At 38.6% G+C, this 22,009-nt stretch overlaps 1 protein-coding gene across 1 annotated transcript in view; it reads right to left on the minus strand.

Moving 5' to 3' along the window:
* Positions 1–22,009, minus strand: part of LOC112982177 (excitatory amino acid transporter 1) — a 65,259-nt gene that overhangs the window by 22,715 nt on the left and 20,535 nt on the right. Inside the window, exon 3 of the mRNA XM_026098370.2 lies at positions 21,503–21,640. Coding sequence (XP_025954155.1) covers positions 21,503–21,640 — 138 coding nt within the window. The remainder of the gene's footprint in view (positions 1–21,502; positions 21,641–22,009) is intronic.

Raw genomic sequence — 22,009 nt, forward strand, 5'->3', positions numbered from 1 at the left:
CTGCTGCCCCTCATTTTAGTTGCTCAGTCTCATTTCTGTTCCTGCTTGTCATATCATGACTTTTCAGCTTGCAAGCGGGGGACAACGCTTCCTCTCTTCAGGAGCGCTAACCGCCCGCGGCACGTGTAGTAGCAGGCACTCAAGGCAGAGGGACGGCAGGCGCAGGCAGGACCAAGAGCTGCAGGAGGAGGCAGCGGGTTGCCCTGGGGGTGAGTCCCCGCCTGGGCCCTGCTGGGCAGCCGTGCCGCTGCGGAGGCTCAGGGCAGCCCAGGGCACCTCAGGGGGACACGCGGCACCTGCCAGGGCCGAAAGTGCCAAAGCTTCCAGCCTACCACCTACGAGAATTATCTAAAAAAATATTTAAAATCTGTTTTCAAAACATGAGAAAACAAAGGGTTTTGTTTTCTCCGTGTTTTTAAAGGTTGGCAAGATTTCTTAGTGGCGAACGGGTCTCTGGGAGGGCCTTTAATGGAGAAGCAATAAAGTTAGCGCCGAAGCATTCATGTGTCACGGGTCCTCGTATCCCGTTCTTTCACAGCCAGCCGGCCAAACTGCCCTTGTCCGGCAGGAGATGTATGTGCCCCTGTCATCCTGCTCGCTCCTCCGCAGGGCCGCTGGCTCCGGCGCCTGGGCCACCCCGCTGCCCTCCGCTCCGGCCTCTCCCTCCCCTCCGCCGAGGGGCCTGGGAAACTTCGCCGTGCCGCCGGGCCCCCTCGCACGGGGATGCCCGGCGTCGCCAAGGCGACACCGAGCAGCGAGCCTGTCATCCCCCCTAGCGTGTGTGCGCGCACAGCGTGAATGGGAATGGTTTTAGGGATTGATGGGGAGGGAAGGAAGGGAAGAAAGGAAGGGGCAGGCCCAGGCCTGTAAGACTGCAAACAAACCCGAGCCCTCGCTCCTGTCCTCTCCCTTCACCTCCTCCTTCCCTCTCTTTGGAAATAAGTGAGGAATCAGTCACACTGCGGGGGAAATAAAGACATAACAACGAGTTCTCCGGAGTGTCAGGACAAAAAGCAAAGCCCTACACTGGTCTCTTAACAAAGAGAAGGAATGAGAATATTTTTAAGATGTAGCAAAGGCAGCAAGCAAAGGAGTAGGGTAACTGCAAGAGAAGGAAAAAGAGTGAGAAAGGATGCAGGGAAAAGGAGAAGAAATTGTTGTTAGGGAAATTTATTAAAAGCTCTGAATTGTTAATCATTGTTTTGTTCTTTATCATTCTGCAAATTAGCATGAACTAATCAAGCAGTAATTTTCTTGAGTAGCTACTATATTATTACTCTTCTTGTGTCAATTATATTGTCATTTTAGTGCACTTATTCTAGCTTCGACTGAATTCTAGAATTTATAAATTTAGAAGTACTTCTATTTCTATACTTTTGCATATTAATTTTTTCCACATAACAAGCAGGCTGTACATAGTTCGGTTTGTAACTTTGGATTATACTAAGGCATGGAGCTAAACAGAGAGTGATGATATTGTACTCTTCAGTAAGTTCAAAGATAAAATATCTTGAGCATATTCTCTTTAGATTATATATAAACCAATAGCTCTGGAGCTGCTTGTTCAAAAAAACAAAACAAAACAAAACAAAACAAAAAAACCCCCAAGGAGTTATCTTAAAAGCCAAAAGCAGAGCCCATGCTAAAAAGTCCAACAACGTCAGAACTATAATTAGTGCAACTGGATCAACTGATTTCTTGCAGAAAAGCCCAGTGTCCCAAAGTCATAAATTGTAAGCTATTTAAATAGCAGATTTGAGTTTAAGCACATTCCTACCTTTGCTATAGCAGTACCTAAGAGCTTCTACCTGAGGATTTTTTTTTAGCTTTTTTAGAAAAAAGGAATATACATAGTTACAGAGTTAGAAGGAATATGCACGTTTATAACAGTGATAACTGGTCAGCAGCTGTTAGGACTGAGGCCCTGTTTCTGCATCCAAATCCCTAGTCAGCAAAGCAGTCTTGGAATGACATTTAATCTTTAATGTTAATCATTAACTGATGTGGTTTGCTGAATCAGGGCCGATAACTACCAGTTTTTAGATGGGATGGTTTTCTTTAGACTCATCAACTTTAAATAGTTCCAATAGTAAGTGGTATACACCTGCCACAGTGGGCAAGTAGCAAGATTCCTCTTTTTTCGCTTTTTCTGAAACAAAAAAGGCCACTAGTGTCAGAGTAATTGTTGCCCCAATTAGGACTGATCCCAATGACTGCAGTGATTCTCCATTTGCCAGAGCAGGCAAGGGTGTCATGGGCAAGGAGGGGAGGGTGCATCTGTGTGTATATGTATATGCATATGTAGAGCTTCAATTTGTAAAATTATAATGCTCAACTACTGCCTTTTATGTGTAAAATCCTAGTTTCTGAAAGCTTTTGCTGCCCTTTAACAAATTTTTGAAAAATAAGAAATGTATGTGTCTGCCTTGCTCCGCTAAAGTTCTTGGATTTTATATAAGGGAATCTAACACTCTGCCCCCAATGTTTTAAACTTTGGTTACTTTAAAAGTATTTTTGTTGCATAATGATGAATTTGTAAATTTATAAAATGATGAACTAATACTGAATGAGTGTATAGGACAAACTATGCGTTCTGGTCCTCATAAATATTCACTACTGGAGATAAAAAAGGGAGACTTTCTACGACTATTACAAATTTGTACTAATTCAGCATTTTAGCACTGAATTGGTAATCCTTCCTTGCTAATAGCAATTTTCCTATACATTTCCTTTAGATATTTCAGACTCGATCTTTTAAAACAAAACATTACGAACTGAACATCTCTTTATTGCTAATTATTTTCCTGTTTATCTTTTACAGTCTCTTCATTAGGAAGCCGCAGTTGCTTGTTAAAGACTCCTATGGTGGGACAGCAATAATGGCAACTGTTGATTCTGGAGTGTTGCCCTCATTTTGTTTCTTTTAGGTTGTCTTTCACTCTCCTAATGAAGCGGTCTTAAATGGGCTACTCCCGACCCCCTACATCCACCGAGCACTGTGTGATGAGTAAACTCACAGTGTGAGACCATGAGAACAATCCTTTTTGTGTATGTTGATGAGGGTATGTGGAAGTGAATAACACTGGGCAAGGTCAGAATAAAATGTCCTGACAGAAAAATTCTAAGGAAAAGCCATTAGTTAGGTAAAAATAGTGGAAGTATTGCCTGAGTTTAATCCACATGATGAAGCTCTTGACCTCTATCCTGACAGCTGCTGAGCATGGCCTGAGTGGTGCTCAGCATTCCCAATGAAGAAAAATGAAATAAAAGTTAAAGCTTGGACCTCAGAGTCCTTTACAAGATCAGGCCCCAAATTAATCCAAACTCTAGATTATTATTTTAATAGCAATGGTAGTAATAATAGAAATAGAACGATAAAATTGCAAAGAAAAAAGATGTTTTCCAGTTTCATTAAAAACACTGGACAAATACCTCACAGAAAAATGAGTAATTATATTTGATCCAAAGTTACATGTCCATGATTAAGCCAAGCTGACTAACGAAACTTATGGCTGGGATAGAGTAGTGCAATTTAATGAGCCAATTTAATGGCTAAGAGCAGCTGCCTGAAGTGGCAGAGCGGCTCCACCGCTCCGTATCCCTGCCCCATTCCTTGTCACTAGAAAACTAACAACTTTGGGTTTTGTAAGGTTGGTTTTCCTGTCAGTTTGTCGTTCTGAATCACCTCCGAAGGGAGCCCTGTGAACCCCCGAGCTTGTGCGAGGGAGGCGGACGGGGAGCATGTCTGGGAGCAGGATACGGACCAAGCCTTTTCGGCAGCAGCTTGCCATCGCCTCAGCTTGGTGCCTTGTCAAACGACAGCCTTTGCTATGTGGTGGCAGCGCTGCTAAAGAAGTTAAGCGTTCCTCACTGTCCCCTGAGTGTTTTTAAGCGAGCTCTGTTCTCCACTCCACCACGCAGCTGAATGAAAAGCGTACACTAGCACGACAGCAAGGAGGGGAGAAAGACGTGTGAAAGAGCATCTGGGGTCAGGAGAGCCCCGGAGGGCCATGGCTACCCAAAGCAGGACTGCCCTTCCAAAAAAAAAAAGGCACGAAAATATAGCCTCATGAAGATGTACAGATGTTCCTGTTACATTTAAGAAAAAAATCTCACTGCAGAGAAGCATGTGAATAAAGTGGGGTGCCTTCTTTGTGGATATCCCCCACCTCAGCAAGGAGAAAGGTCGTAGCAGTTCCATGTATATGATGGAGAAAACCCTTTTCTAGAGGCTGCTAATCTAACCCTGGCATGTGTATTTATTTCTGGTATTCACAGAACACTTGGTTTGAAATATTTTTTGCGAAACGATTGTACAACACTGTCTGAACACTACTGCCTGCTGTGAGGGCCAAACAGCCTGGGGTGGCTTTACAGTGATTTTTACCTTGCAGTTTACCACAAATACTGAAACACCATTTTGTTGTCCTTCAACACAGAAAAGTCACATCACTGATACTACTCTTTCAGTGGAATAACTTCACTTTATGAAGCTCTGCTTGGTTTCAGTGCACCGGGATTAGTGGCCATCTGATAAAAAAATTGCAATGACAGTAATGTGTGGTGGAAAGTATTTCCTGGGTCCTCAAGTACAGTACTCTGATACAGCAGGGAAATGTATTATACAATCTTGGTTACAAATTCAATGAGCTTCCCTTTCAAATTGGTTGCTTTTTTACCCTCATGGTGGTGAGTGGTGGGGTATTCTGCAGCCTTGCTCCCCTGTTTTGCTTGCTTCCATGGTGCTTTTTAAAACACGTTCAAATAACTTCCTTGTCTTCCTTTAAAATTCTTCTCTGTACCTACGTCAGGACAGCATCAGTCAGAGAAGGCAGGGAATAATTCAGGAAAACTCCCCAGTCTGTGAGTGTTGTTGGTAAATAATTTATAAACACCAAAGTATTATTGCTGACAGTAAAATGAAATATGTAAATACAGGACACGTATACTGCATTTATTGAATGTCAGTGATACTTCTGTGACTGCAGGGAACTGCAGGAATATACTGTGCTGTTTTGAAGACTACAGTTGATTGACTTTTCGGGGTTGCAAGATAACAGGATACATTTGGCTCTGCAGCATTAAAGCATATTTCCTGCAACTCACATCTGCCTGAGCGGGACCCTGCTGTGGGGCTGTTTAGATACCCATTTAACTCTTCGCATTATTCCATCTTTTGCTCACAGTATTGGAATGTGCCAAACAATATGCTTTTTGAAGGGAAACTAGGGAGTAATTTATCTTCTTTATGTGTGCTAAGCAGAGCAGGAGGGAGAGGCAAGCAGGGATTCACAGCAAGCCATGGAGCAGTGATTAGTAACAGCTGACAGTCTCAGACCAAGACTCTCTTTCTTTGGTTACCTCATTGTAATAACAGAGTACAAAGGACCGACTGTCTTTGAGCCAAGAATCAGAAACCCAGGAACACAGAAAATAGCAGCTCGCAATTTTTTTGGTAACAAAACACTGTGCTACCTGCATAGTGCAATTGTAGAAAGACATCCTTTTATGCTCAGACATTTGTACTACCCTTTCCTGGAAACGGGATTCTTCTGTTGGGCATAAAAATGCTTATTTTCTATAACCGCGGTGAAGCAATGAGCACAGAACATTTGATTAAGAAAAAGCCTGATGTAAGATGGTAAATTATTTCAGTTTAATTAGAAAAAAGTTCATTGCGGTAGCTGATAAGGCAAAGCACATTAAGATAGCTTGAATCCTACATGCCATGTACTTACAAGGCTGAAATAAATACGCTAGTAGATGTAACAGACTTCTGCCATATTCCCCAAGGATGAAAGTACTACTTTTTACTTATTCTGAACATATTGCCCAAAATATCTACTTTAAACTCAAAATGCACTACATCTTGGCTAGATACCACTGACAGAGATACCTTTCCTTTCGAAGGGTGGTAAGCCCATTACTTAGTGCTCCAAAAAGTCCATAATGCAATATCTTCAAATACATGTGGAAGCTTTTAATCTGCTAAAAATCTGGTCTGAGTTTTGGCAGACTATGCCTGGAGTCCTTCAAAGACATGTTTTCATATGTGCAGCACTTACTAAAATTCCACAAATGTACAGTGCTTCTGTTATTTGAGTGGATGTCTCCCATGTGATAAGGCTGTAAACTGTTTACTATGCTAAATCATTCCCCATGTAATTTAACTGCTACTGAAAAAATAATATGACATAATTTAGAATATAGATGTGAGATTAAAGTTATCCCTAAAGGAACAGCAGCTGGTAATGCAGTCTAATGTAAAGATGTATTTATTTTTACTTCTTTAGTATGTAGTAGATGTCTGAAGAGACACTTCTGTTGCCTTGCTTTAAAAATGAACTGAACATTATTCTAGTTGGAGAGCAATATTTAAAGAATGAAAAATCAAGCTTGCCTTTCAAAAACAGATACAGACAGACCTATCTCTATCTGTGTGCAACATGACATGGGTTTTAGGGTATTTTACTGATTTGAGATTTCCCTCAGCTCTGTGCTGGAGGCATCACTTTCCCAGTGAAAATGTGGTCCAGTATTGTCAGCCAGGCAGTTCTTGGCTTCTTCGCTAAAACTTCCAATAGCAAAGCCAATTGCAGGGATAGTTTCTTTTATCTGGATGATTGTCCACTAGGATCTGACTCGAGTTAAATTCATTTTGTAGAGCTCACGTAGCAGCCATCGTTTGTAAAGAAGTTCTACCCCGTCAGATGTGACACAGCTAAGATTTGAACTAATGGTAGTATGTTACTGCTGTTTCTGATAAAAACCTGGCCATTGGATGGCTGCTTTTGAATTTTAATTTCTTCACAACCCTGAGACATCATCTTTCCTTGCTAATCCGGCAATATTGAGGTAGTTTGGAAAAGAACTGTGTGACACTGCCTTTAAGTATATTCAATAAGACCTGATTTGAGTAATTTGAAGTTACTCTTGTCACTGCCCACTCACTAAATAATCCTGCATGTTATTTTTGGTGTTGCAGTAGCTATTTATCCTTGTAACAGGTTTGTTAGTAATCAAAACAGTATATCCTATTTCTTTTTTAGAAATCTTGTCCATGGCAAAACATTGTTTGGTCCATCTGTGTCCAGCTTAAAAGTGATAAATTTTCAATTTGCTTTCAAGCTACTAGTTCGTTCATCTGCTGCACTGTTGTCCACTGATCTTCCAAAGGAGTCATCTGAGCTGGTCATGTTTCCTTTTTGTCTATGGTACATACCTGTTGCTGGTGTTTACATGTTCTTGTAATCCTTTTAGTTTATGACATTCCTTTCCATAGGCCACGCATTTTTTCAGTTTGTGCTTTTTGCGACGGTATATGCCATGGGCTGTTCTTGATTGATTCGCGCTTTGTTCTCTGACTTTTCTCCTCTAACACCTCAAGTATAATTTTAATTTACACCAAGTTGTAGTGCTATCTATCTGTAATCCCATGAAGCAACGTAAATCACTTTACATGGAGCTACACCCTGCTGTCGCTGTTCTGCTCCCTTGTTGATTAAAAATTAGCTCAAGTATCATCTCCTGCAGTGAAGTCAGCAGTGTAGACATAATATCCTCTCGGTCTGGGAAGTTTGTCCTGAAAGACAAACTTCACCCGGACTGTAATGCCTTTGGTGCAGGACCTGGTATAGTGGGGCCTCAGTCTCTCTGTAGTCCTGGTACAAATACTATGCAGTAGTATTATCTACCTATGGCAAAAGGAAATGCATGGAACTGGTCGTTGTTTGCATTAGAAATTGCAGAACAATAGTTAATTCGACAATATAGAATATTTTTAGATTTTCTTTTCAAAGAATCCAAAGAATTGGATTTGATATGAAAATCTGCATGTAAAATCTTGTATTCCATCAAAACCCAAATCTTATATTAATAGAGAATCTAGAAACAATCTATGAATTCCTTTATAAATTACAGCAGTCTGCTTCAAGAGCATGGCATCTGATGCAGCCATCATTTGGAAAAAAATATATAGACATTTTAAAATTTATGAACTAACAGCCTTATAGAGCACCACTTACAATCTGCAAGTTAATATTTTAATAATAAATAAGAATATCCTGATGCATAACCTCATGACACTTTTCCTTTTTTTTTCACAGACCATAGGACAAAATCCTAATTACACCTTAAATCCCCAAGAATTTAATGGATAGCAATCAAATGAAGTTTAGGAGAAATCTGACTCTTACTTGTGAATTTAAGGTCCTCTAGTAATGGGCTATGATACTAAGGAGTTATTACTTTAGCTGCAATTAGTCTATTACTTTTTTAATTGGCATTGTACTTAGGTTTTTTCATAATTCAGTAATAATGTTAAGGCTGTTCTGAGAACTCATTACAAAAGTGTCGAGTTGGAGTTTCATGTGAACAGGCTTTTGTTTTCCTTTTTTTTCCCTCCTTTGTTTCAGCGGCCTTTGAACTTAGGGTCACTGATTCGGTTAAAGCCTTACAACATCAAAGCCTTACATTTTTTGCTTTGTCTTTCTCCACCCTACAGACTTGTAGGAGGCACTGGAAAGCAGTTAAGACTTCCTCCTGAATGCCTGACAGTAGCAACTAGTGCTTTTTAATAATATCATTCAGCTCTTTTCCAGCATCTTACAGTGCTAAGTAGGGCTGAAAAACAGGTTTTGGCTTACACACCCAAGTGTTACATGGTTGCCATATGGGCATCATCTGCTTGCAGGCAGGATTAAAAATACAAATTTCTGTGAGAGGGCTGAGGTGCCAAAGAAAATGCCAGCTGATTTTAAGCAAAACAGATGAAAGAGAAGGGTTTTTTTTTAGATCACTGTTATTATTGGACTCTGATGCTGTGCAGAACAGAAAAGAAGCCTGTTTACCTTTTAATCACATTTTAAACGTCCTACTTTGGATCTGAAAGCTGTATCTTCTTTTCTGATGCAGGCCCTTGGAACAGCTTCCTTAGCATTGGGACAGATATTAGCCAGTCCTAGCAAGCTAAAATCCTACAACTTTATTTGTTTTAAGGCTTCTGGAGTTAAGACATACTGTGATTGTAAATATTGAACAAAGCTGATTTTCAGTGTAAGAATGTATTCATTAGTGAAGTAGCCATTCATGAAGTGAACTTTTGACCAAACCTATTTTTTCTGTAGCTCTGAAAAGGAGCTATATTCACTGGAGAATCTCTGATATTATCTGAGAATTCAAATCTAAGTTAGAAGTGGGTGGTGAAATGTCAGAATAAAGTAAGCATTTAGCTTTGCATACAAGTAGAGAGAAAATAAGGGAGCTGTTTATGTAGGAAGAAATCAGCATCAGCATGTTAATTCTAATGCAACTGGTGAGCTTCTAGTGCTGTGCTGGACTTTTCTTCTTCTTATCTACCACCAGGGAAGAGCCTCCCGTCTGAGGATGAAAAGGTTTAACTACCTGAAGAGACGTGAATTCTGTTTAACTACTTAATTATTACAAACTAGGGCCAGATCCCGAAAAAATGTACTCATGCTTAGCTGAGGCATCTAAGTAAGTGTTTGTTTTATCATATCTGGTCCAAAGTATTCATCGCAATTTGTGATATGTGCAACACCCTTCAAACTCTTCATTGAAGTAGTGAAGATGAGTATTTCTGAAAGAATAATACCAGAATTAATAACTCTAACCACTCAGGAGTCAAAATCATGCTCTCCAAATATCAGAAGAATAAAATCTTCTTTTTTAAATAAGTGCTCTTTGTTTGTTGCCTGACCCTCGTAAGTTTTCAGAGTATAGCCGAGACCTATTTTTGAAATTTGCTTCACAACTAGGAGGCGAGAAACTTAACTTTCTCAGGCACTAGACTTCCAGAGATGAGTCTTTACAAATAGCATTAAGATCTGAAAGCTTCTGATGAAGCGAGAGTTGAGAGCACTACTGTTTTCCTTATTCCTGTGTTACTTAGATTAGAGCTGAATTGCTATGTTAGAATTTGCACTTTACCCTTCCCACAAGATACGGGCCCATAAATAGTGAGACAAAAGTTTGTTTCACAAGTCTTTCCTTGTCCTAGTAGTTTTTACTTCTCTTTTGTAGATCATCATTGTGATAGCTGTTATTAATAATATATTATTATATACACTATAATAAATACTATAATATATAATATAATATATATCATATATTTGTATATCACATATAAATGTTATATATAATATATAATATTAATAAGCTCCTGCAGAGAAAAAGGTCACTTCAAGAAAATGTAATCAGAAAGGTCTTGTATAAATAGGGAAAAGGGTCATCAGGACGGCTCAGGTAGAATGCCTGAGGCAGTGGGCAGGAGATTCTAGGTTTTAGCAAGCGTTTTGCTGTATTCATAGGTACCTCAGGAACTCATCCGGAGACAACCTTCCAAAAGAAGAATAAGGAAAATGTATTTCACCCTGTGTTACATCTCTGCAAAAAGTTGTCAACCATGGAATGGACCTAGGCCACAACTGAAAGCAATTCCAAGCTACCACATGAGCTCCTAAAAATTTGTGGTTTGATTTCTCAAGCCCTGAACTGCAAGATAAAGAATATATTCAGCAATCGCCTGGAAGAGAAAGTAAAGTAAAAATATGCAAAAACAGGAGTGCCTGGACAAAAGGAATTGTAGCTGATGCGTCCTCTGTCTGACTCTGTAAACGTGCAACTCACATCTCAGATGTTGTTGATCCTTAGTTACATTTCTAGTCTCAACAAATATTTTCCCAGCCAGACGTTTCTGTCTTGAGTGACTGTTTCCTCCTCTTTCTCCTCGCTCCCCGGTGAGAGCTGTGCCATGCGGGTGGATGCCGGGAGGAACAGGTTGCTGAGTAGCCTTCCTCATGTTCCAGACAATCAACTCATTTGCTGGAAGCCTGACACAAGGCTTGAGTCTTGCAGCTCCCGCAGAGTACAATGGCTTTCCTCCTTCTCAGAATTCAGGTGGGGCACCCAGCAGCGCTGTCAAGAGACAAGTTTTCAAAATCTCTGCTTCCAGTAAGGAAGATGTGAATCGTCCTTATAAAAGCTCATAATGCCAATACATAGTTGATGGACAGCATGTACCAGATCCAGCAATTACATTTGCCTTTTCTTTTTTAGAATTAAATGGAAATAATACATTATTGGTCAACAACTGCCAACATGGAAAAAGAAAAATCAGGGGTGAAAACAAGAGTAGAGGACCAGAGGAGGCCATTGCAGTCTCCTGCTTCTGGGAAGTGATGACCTTCTGCTTATGCAAACATGTTTTGGTCTGCAATTGTTCCTTCTGCAGTGATCTGTGTAGCTGATGGGATGATTCGGAAAGTATTTTGTGTCTGTCAGATCTTACACCACTGATGAAAGGAAAGTAAGTGTGACTCCTGCTGCGGTGCAAGTACTCCCAGTAGTGTTCCCGGTGTCCTCAAAATGCGCCCTCAGGAACATTCATGACTGTTCAGATGCTTCTGGTCTTCATGAATGACTGTGGCAATTACATTGTGTGGCCTCTGTTACAGCAAAGGCAGACTGAGAAGGCAGCAAATATGATGGAGTTGTGCTATAATCACCCGCAGGAAACTGGGACGCATACCATGGGGTTCAGGCTAGAGGGAAAAAGGTGAGAGGAGTAGGAAAGCAAAAGCTGTTAAAGGAGTCTCCACATACATAAATATCCCTTGGCAAGTTGTCAGGCTCCTTTTTTGTCATACTCCAGTATGGCTCTTCCTCTGCTGTTATCTGTCAAATTCCCAGTAGTGGTGTAATTAAGATTTGCTGATATTATTGTGTTTAGGTTTTTTCTTCTTTCTTGGTGTATGGTTTGTATCTCTCTTCTATTTTTATGTCTAATTGCATGTCAATGAAGTCAATTTATACTTCCTGAAGGTGAGGTGATTCTCATATTCTGGAAGAGTTTTTCCTTGGTTTTAAACTGGCTCTCAAGAAAGGTATGTTGGGTCAGAAAATTGAAACTGTTGACTACTCATTGCCTTAGAGTAATTGCTCTGCGATGTTTTTAAGGGTAACTACAGAAAGACCTTGAATCTGATATGAAATTCTGTGGAGTGCAACAGTAGACATTTTAACATAAATCTATGGGAAATCATTAACTGGGTCAGTCCAAAGGTCAGTCCGAACCATTTTTTTGTCTTCAATGCCACTTGGCAACAGATTTTTACAGAAGACTATAAGAAACAGAACACGTATAGCGCTCACTTCTTCTTGCTTGTCCTCCTTGCATGTAGCCATCACTGGGGACTAGGGACTTCCTAAGTTGCAAGTTACACCACGTCTAATAGTCAATCATGGCTGTATCTCTGAATTCTCTAGTTTCTTTTCAAAACTGTTAACTTCTGGCTTCTGCAGCAGTCTTGTGGCAGTGTACAATGCAATTTAATTGTGTGCTGCATGAGAAAGTACTTCCTTTTGCTTGTTATGGATCTTCTCCCTAATTATTTCATTAGGCACCCCACAGTTCCTTTGTTATGAAAAATAATTATCATCTAAATAATAATTATTCCTTTTAAGCCTCTACAAACGCCTCATAATTTCTGTGGATCTTTATGTAGACCTTCCACATCAGCTGTGGAAGCTGAAGAGTTTTCCAAGCCCAGGAGTTCTACTTTATTTAGTCCCTCCTTGCATTTCACTGCAACGCCATACCCCAATAAGCCGTGCCACCTTCTCCGTGCTGTTCAGTTATTCCGAGAGCTCTTTCCTGTGTACTAATGTCTAATTCAGAGCCCATGATTGCACAGGTATAGTATGTTCATCTTTCCTGGGTGTATTACTTTGCACTTGGCACCACTATATTTCATCTGTCATTTTGTCACAGAGTAACTCAGCATGGAAAACATCATTCTTTACAGCTTCAGTTTTCCATATCATGAATAGAATTCTTGCTTGCAGTGTCCTAATGACCAAACTGCTGAAGAGACTTGTTTTTTCCATTTTGTGGATTTTGCAGTTTTCCTTGAATGGATGTTTTGGAGTCTCTTTTTCTTCCATTTGCAAACTTATGTAGCTGATTTTACATATCATATTTTTACGTTCTAGTTTTCAGGTATGTTGTTTTCCTGTAACCTCTTCAGAATTAATTATATTTAACTCAAATAAATTGTCAGAAGTTGTCCCTAGGATATTTTTAGTCTTTCTGCCTTTGACTGAAATAGGAATGGCAGTAAAGATACAGGGTTTGTTTACAACCATCCATCAGTGTTCAGGCAAGATGCTTTAACCCTTACATGCACTTCCTAATAGTTTTTGCTTTTTTTTTGTCTGCTGACTTGCCTGTGCACAGTGAAGTCTAGATGTTATGCATTTGAACCAAGATAAAAAATCAAAGCAAAGCCATCGTGGATGGGAGGTTGTTACCTGTTATTAACTCAGCTGGAATCCCTTGGGGAATGCACACTGGCTAATGGTGCATAACAAACCATTATTCAATACTTTGTGAAACAACTTAAAGTAGCGGTCCACTAAAAAAACCCGTATTTTGCAAAGAAATTTAACTCAGCCTTTAAATGAAGGCTAGTAGCAAACTCAAATGATTTTAGAGGTTCTTTTGTATTTTGCTTTCTTTCTTCATTGAAGACCTTGGTTATTTTTTCTTTCCCTACTGCCTGCAGAGAATAAGACATTGAAAACTCTACTACTGCTTACTTTTCATCATTGGATGCTGTACATAATGCTTTGGTTTTCTTACTACATGGTACATTAAACATTTTTTTTTATACAGAATGTCATTATATGCAGCAATTTCATCTCTGCTTTCATTGAGTTTTAATTGTTAGTGGTATCTCGGTTCCCTTAAAATTATTCTTTCAAGCTCTCATGAGGATATGCTGTGTATTTTCTATTGCAAAATTTTTTCAGAAATGGTTCTGAATCGAGTTATATTTACATCATATGATCCATTCTGTAGCTCCTTTCTTTCACTATTTGCATAGGTGAAGATATATAGCACTTTCTGAATAAGAAGCTCCATCCAAAGGTATAGTTACTGAACAAACATATATAGCATTTCATTATTATTTTCTAACATCCACATCTTGCTTTCTGACTTTCAGTTAAGGTTTATTATTTCCTGGAGTACGTTTTGTGCAAAAATTTATTCAGGAAATATATTCAGGAAATTGTAGTCAAATTGATTGCCAACACACGTTGATTCTGCTCATGGGTGTTTTGTGTTTTAAATTGTTGACTTGAAAATGAATGCTTCTAGGTACTGAATGGCTTCCAGCCTATTTTGGTTCTTTACTGAGTCTCCAAAATGTAGTGGCCCTGCTGCTTAGGCTCCTTTTGTAACTGCTAAAAGCTTTAGTCCTCAGAATTACATGACAGAATTATTAAACTTATCCTGCCCACAGTCCCTTAAGGACCTTGGAGGGAAACAGTATAGGAGGGTTCCAAGTTTTTCATCTTTCTGTGCCCGTCTAAATAATGGTTATTAGAGGTGATATGCCAGACTTCATAGACATTTGCTTTAAACAGTAATACAGGAACTGGTGAGCTAGCGATTATAGTAATCATGTATAAAGTTTCATTGTTTTTCCTTCTGAAATGGTGTAAAAATGTTTCTTGAGCAAAGTGTTCATAGATTTTTAGCTGCTGTTGGCCCTAATCTGCTATGCGGATGCTAACTTGAGAAGAAATCACTACAGACCAACGCTACAGTCAACGCTAGTCATATTTCTTCACTTGCTTCTTTATTCCTACAAAGGGGCCTATTTACGTGACAGTGGATCTTTACAAACTTAATATCTTGCATGGCTGCACCTTTAGCCAGCCTTAGTTTTGGGCACACACAAACCGAAGCGTGAGTGCTCCCTTATTCATGCAAAAAAATATTTGGATGTTCAAATTAACATACCCCTAGGATGTTTATGGATTTTGATCAAGACTGAACAGACTGGAAGGTTGGTTGTCTCAAACTTTATATATGGTGTTAAGTGTTGCTTACTGTTAGTAGGTTTACCACTGTGGGAGTCATCTACAGGGTTCCTCAGTAGAAGGCTTCCAATGCAAATACATGGGCAGTTCAAATGCACTGCGAAATCCAAAAGGTGGTTCAGTCATAAAGAATCGGCCAGTTCTGTTCTTTTGCCCACAACTAGAGTCAACGGAGGTCAATATAAATCTTCCCATTGGATTTGATGGGGTTTGAGTGACCTGGCTTCTAAAACAATTTCTTTAGAACACTCAAAAATTGGAGAATTTTGGAAAGTTGGAAATTTTCCAAATTTTAAAATTTGGAAAAGTTGCTCTGGTGACCAGCTAAATTGTGCAAATACTGCCTAATTGTTTCTCAGTTTTCATGTGTGAACTATATGAACTGTATCTTTTCTTAAGCTGAAACACAGAAGAATAAGACTGACTGTTCATTAATATTTTTGGCTTCCAGCTCTACTCTAAGTACCACAGATGTTGCAGAAGCAATGCATAGGGTTATGCATCTCCTGCTAAAATGGATTAAAGGGGTTTACTGCTGTGCAACTCCTTTTTCTTCTTGAGCAAGGGGTAATGCTGGCTGCACAGCATTTGCTCCCCTGGTGGATGCCAGTTTAAGAGTCAGTAGGACAGACATATGGGTCACGTCCGTATTTATACATACAGAAATCAAGGAGAGACTTTCCATCTGTTAAAATTACCATAAACATTTGTGGCTGAAACCAGACAGCACCTGGGGCCCTGTAGTAAGTGACAGCATAATTTCCATGATAGACAGGACGAGCAAGTAGACAGGAGAATACTGAAACTGCAGAAAGGCTTCATGGAGTATGGCTCCTGCTTCCACAAACCTGGATACAGGATGGATTCCCTACCTCTTTTTTTTTAAGAAATAATACACAGGTCTCTCTGCCTGAAACCTTCCTCTTGTTTTGTGTTACCTGAAGTAAGGGGTCAGGAAGAGGAAATTTGAAATTCTGGCCCTTTACATTCACTGTGATGTGGATGGGGGAGGTGATGCCACCGTATCACAGCTCTCCTGTCATTCAACATGGTGTAAGTCCGTCATACCATATACTAATTTTGGGAGGATATTTTTTTTAACTTTGTGGTAAACACATTCCTATTAAACAGCTGGATTTATTCATATCTGATTATTGATGATATCATTATAACTAGCTGCACACAGTCCCTAGGTAACTTTGGGCATAATGTTTCTACAGTAACTGTCTCTCTGAATGCCCCATACCATTCTTGCTGTAACTATTTGCTCAAGTTTGTTTCCATCTCTACAGTGACATAACTGAAAAAAAAAAAAACCCTGTATCCTTTAGCTGAGCTATGACAACTTAATCTACATATCTCCATTAAAATTTCCAGTGCATATAGTCATCATCTTTTCTGCCTAATAGCTATAAAAAAACCTTTGTCAGCACCACATCAGAAAGAAAGCAGACATACAAAAAGGTAACATAATTTGCCTAAGGTTATACAACATGTCACAGCATTGATTTTCCACGTTTTACATCTAAAAGGTGCTTTGGGCAAACTTTGGCTTTTCACCAGTTGAATCGTTGTTCATATCCAGATGCTGCATTTTTCCTGACTTACGTAAGGGAGGAACTTAGAGCCTATTTCTAGTTCGGTTGTTTCTCTGAACGTTATCCTTGTTTCTATATAGGTAGTTTCCAGCAACCGTAACCCAGCTGCTGACTGTGATCTCTACTTCTGTTTTATTGCTTGAGTCACTCTACGTGCCTTCTGCTTTCGTCCCAGGCAGGGAACAGACTATGTTCCTTACTAATTGTTTTTACCGATGCCACCATTCACTGCAATGCTTCAGTGATAGCTGGAATCGAGAGCATGGTGTGTATATATGAGATTAGTTATGAAGCATCTGCAAATGGAAACACCAGCTCTCTGCATGTTGTCAACTCTTTCTATAGTTTGTGTAGTGGTAAATAATACGTGCTGTTGAAAAAGCCTGGGGACAAAACCTACTGAGTCTCCGACTCTGCCCAAAAGAAAGTTGTTTGCGTCTTCTGCAGCGGTTGAGGTTGTGGTCTGTTCTTGCACAGTTGCGGGAGGTCAGGGAAGTTTCCATATCTTCCACAGTCCAACAAAGACAGTCATATTACGATTGTAATTGGAATGAGAAGTTAATATAAACAAAGATGTACTACAAACTACATACTAAGATGCTTTGGGAAATCCACTCTAATAGTTTCAATATTTGGGAAACAGAAGTGCCTTCAAAGCACAGCAGCCTTAAAAATTACACTAATAAACTACAAAAACAGAACTTTCACATCATTTTCATAAACTGTCTCTCTGTACAGATGGAAGGTGGTAGAACTTCATTCCTTTAATTAGCAGGTAATACACACCAGTGCAGGTGAAGGTTTTGGCCTATGGCATTTTTTCTTTCGTCAATACATCATATCGTTCATGTGAGCTGAATTTTTAGGGTAGGCAGTAACAAGATTATTGTTTCATATCCTGCTTGCTGTTATTTCTTTCTTTTCTGTTAAAGGATAGGCTTGTTAGTTTTTTTCTTATTTGAAGTAATCCTCCCATACTCAGTCTTCCAAACTGTTTTGCCTGTGTACGAAAGTTCAGTCTTTTGATTTGTGTTTGTACAGAATCTTGCACATAAAATCCTGGTCTGTGATTAAGACTTGTGTGTACTGTGGCTGCGTTACTTCCATGAACAGCTTGGACAAGCAATATCACCTAATGCACAGTGCATTGTACCGATATTCGTGATTGGGTTATGTGCTTGATCACATTATTGCTGACCCGCCGTGTAATCCTTGGCAAGTCAGCGGACCTCTCTGTTTCATCGTTTCCACATTCCCTCTCTCTTTCCCCTACTTGATTCATATGAGTATTTTTTTCAGGACAGGATGGTTTCTTACTGTGTTTATGCAGCGTCCAGCAAAAATGGGGGTCAGATCGCGACTGGGCTTTTTATACGCTACTGTACGTTATCAAGCAAAGATATTGGAAAGAAATGCATAGGAATTAATCATAATTTACATACATTTAATAGTAGTGGTCCCTGTAAAACTCAATTCCAAGCTTCAGAAATTTTGGGGAAAGAGATCCAGTATGTCAGTAAAACTGGGATATGACTAAAATTGTGCAAAATACTTGCAAATAGCCCTTAGAGAAATTGTCATGCTCCAACCATGCTTTTTAAAAAGACTGAACATTTATGTGAATTTGATTTCAGGAAATACATAGTTTGGTTAGGAAAGGGTACCTCATTATGACTCCTTATATATAGTGAACTATAGTCTTCCTTACTGAAACATGCTGGCAAAACTTGTGGCCAGTTTTAAAGGCTGGAATTTCAATTGCATGGTGATTCTGCTGTAATAGCTCAAAAAATGTTACTGCATAGTCCGCTTAATACCGGTGCAAATCTCGCAGTCTTTGCCTATTTCATAATGAGTGAAATTGTTAACACGTGCATATATATTTATTTTGTAATCTGTTTATGAGCAATGGATGTTTTAAAATAATTATCTTGAGCAAACTGTTTATGTCAAGTGTTTCAAGTTATGATGAAATAAAAAAGTATAAAATATTTTAAACTCCTATCACTGCAGCAAATTCAAAACGGAAATGGGACAAAATTGTCAGCCTGGTGTTTGTATAAGAATTCAGGCCCGATCTGGTGCAAAAATACACCCAATGGGAATTTCATCTGTATCTTTTAGCTATTTATGCTGCCTCCCATATACTATGTCTGAATTTTGACTTTGACTTTGTAAAGAGATACTGATTGAGAATATTGACTTCTGAGTTCTCATATTTGTAAGAATACAGAGAATAAAGATGAGCATAGAGTATGTAGCTGGATTTCCGCCTAAACCACAAAAGATGAAGAGTAGAGATATTCATATAAATATATTTTCCTATAAACAATAAAAGATGGTGAAAGGTACACAAATAACTTCTCTTTTCTCCCAAGCAGATGTCAGCACATGCCTGGTAACATGCACATCAGAAGAGAGAATCTCATGGAAGAAAGTGCACACCTGCTTGAGCCACTTGCAGTAATGCCAATTCATAAGTTAAATGTGCTCGTATGTCTGAATATGATGAGTCTGAATATGATTCTGCATTGTTTATTTCATGAAAATATCAAAATAGTCTATACAGAAATGTGACTAAGTTGACTTCAACACTCACAGTCTATTTTCCAAAGAGTCTGTGAGTAACTGAGAGCTGTGTGTCTATCAGAATTCCTCACTGTCTGAATTTATCTATCACTTTTAGAGTAGCCCACAGTTTGTACAATTATGACTTCATTTTTATTGTTCAAATTTATTTGACATTCAAATAATTTGCAACAAAATGAATGTAATCCTGACTAGTGTATTCCTAATAGCTCAGAGACCGTATGTTCCGATATTATCCTCATAACCAGTTATTTTGAGCACATTTACATAAAGGCAAATGGAAACCCAGACTATCATATCTGGGAGACAGTCTTATGCCTACAAACAGCAAAAATACTTATTCAAATCAATTACAATGGGAAGAAGTAATTATATTTTCAGTGCGCAATACCTGGGAGGAGTCTTACAGTTATAACTTTGCCAAACAAAATACAGAAAATGAGAGATTTGCCTTGTGGATGCATCATGGAGTGGTTTTAAGACTGATTCGAGAAGCATAAGACACTTATCCAATGAATTAGCTTGTAATATGTAAAACATATAAACCAAGAGTGTCTGTAAAATTGCACAGTAGTATACCTGTATAGATTATAGTCATTAAAGTCGTTATTTAGATATTAAATATATTGTTATTTAGATATTAAATAATACCTGTATACTTCCCTGAGTATGATAGTTCTGCATCAAATATTTAAGAGTATCTTTTTGTTTTAAATTATCTATGTACTAACGAAGTCTTGCTCAATGTAGAAAACAGTTTTTCCAGAATTGTTAGCAATAAACTGGAAAATTTCCATAATCTTATGAAAAAAAGGACATAGTACTGTTGTATTTAAGGATTTATTTTTAGATTGAAATCTGTCATTTGTGAATTGCATTAAGTTTTCTGCCACTGTACCCTTCCTGATTAAGGAAGTTTAAATTCTGAAAACAAGTAAATGCAAAACATTGTATAGGCTGATTGATCTTCCAGATTTCCTGTCTTGACCTTCAGCTCTCTCAAGGAAGAAATAAGGATGCAGAGTTACAAGGAATTGAGCAGATAATTGCTCCTGCAGTGACTCAGCCTACAAAATGGGGCAGCTGGAGCAGCCGTGTCAGTCTCAGCTGACACCAAGGAAAGGTAAATGTGTTTCCCTTTCTACTTTTAGTGGTTTCTCCTATCAATGGCCAGCCAAGCTGGGGGTTCTGCATGTGGAAGAGAGATGAGGATAGCAAGGAGATGGGAGACACAGAATGTAATGAATAACAGAATTACAGCGGACTGGTTGGGAAGAAAACCTGTCATTATTTCCCCTACAAGATTAATAAATTTCTCTCTAGTTTCAGTGTGCATTAAGTTTTCAATATCCATACAGTCTGGGTGCATAGAAACAAACATTTCTTTCTGCTTGAAAGATGTGAAGGTGAATTAGTTTTTTGAACTATGAATACCGTGGTTTCTGTTGTTATAGTAATAGCTTTTTTATATATATATGTATATATATAAAATCTTTGAAAGCAAGTAGAATAGAGAACAAGTTTTAGGCTCTGGATCCTTTACCAATAAAGTAGTGCGTTAGGTATTTAGATTTTAGGACTGCACATTAGGTGGTTCTGATTAAGTTCTTCTACTAAGCTGTACCACTGATTTGCTGATAGAGCAAAACATCTGCCTTCTTTTCTTCATATAATTAATAGGATAAATACATCACAGATACATCCTGAGCCTTAATGCTCATAAAAAAATCTGGGAGCTCATGCATGAAACTTCTTAGAGGTGGAATGGCAAGCCATCCATTATCATATTAAATTAGTTATTATATCTGTAGCTCAAAGAACAACTTAATAAAGAGTGCTTGAAGATTAATAGAGTTGCTGACCAGAAGAAAAAAAACCAGAACTGATGGCATAAAGTCTCTTCCACACAATATATCTATCACCTATTGTTTCTAGTCTGCTGCTAAAAGGACAGGAGGTAGACAGATGTTTTACAGATCAGTGGCACAAGTTCTTGCCTGTGATCAACAGTTGAAACTTTGTTGGTCTTGGAACATGGATGAAATAATTACTATTTTTCTGAGATTTCTTATCTTTCATAACAGTAGGATTTCACAGAAGGAGATACCAGGCTAGAAAGTAAGAGAAGAAAGTGAAGTACAAAGTCTGCTTCATAGCAGCTACATACAATAACTTGCACAGTTAGAGTGACTTGGAATGTGGAAAAACATCTTTTAATTACTTTTTGTATTAATTTGGACCTTGTGATACTGTCTCCAAAATAACATTAGCAGCAATATCTCATTCTGCAGGTTATTACATTTCTGTTCTAGCATATGGAATGTTTGTTTTTTATGATTTAGTGTGTGCATCTTTATCAAATTATTTAAGAGAAAACTTGGTAAAGAAAAATCTTTTGCTTTTTTTACCTGTGACTAAACTGGATACAATTAGTGGCAGGACCAGCATTTGCAGCATCCTCATGAGTAGTTCTCCTGGAAATGAAAAGTACTTGACTTCCCGATAACTCATCTTATATGATCGTAGAGAAAATCCAAGGATTACACCTGAGGGGAGGGAAAAAAAAATTGTGACTTTTCTCTTCTAAAGGAGTAGTAACAAATTAACATGAATATTTCTGTAGTATTTATTACTGAGGTAGCTGATTAGAACATGCAGTATTTATTATGCCCCAGTGATATTCTCTCTCAAATATCAGCTAGTTATATGAATAGTCCTACAGAAGTCAATGCAAGGTGGTGTTTTTTAGTATAACAGTTTTAGAAGATTGTTTGCATTATTATTTTTTTAAACCTGGTTTTATGTAAAAGGTATCTCTTCAGCATTAATGAAAAGGAAACAGTCCCTACTTCTGCAGCTGAATGCTCTGACTTCTGGGAATTAGAATGTAATCATATATGCAATGCATATACACA

This window comes from Dromaius novaehollandiae, chromosome Z (genome assembly GCF_036370855.1).
Source record: "Dromaius novaehollandiae isolate bDroNov1 chromosome Z, bDroNov1.hap1, whole genome shotgun sequence".
NCBI classification, from domain to species: domain Eukaryota; kingdom Metazoa; phylum Chordata; class Aves; order Casuariiformes; family Dromaiidae; genus Dromaius; species Dromaius novaehollandiae.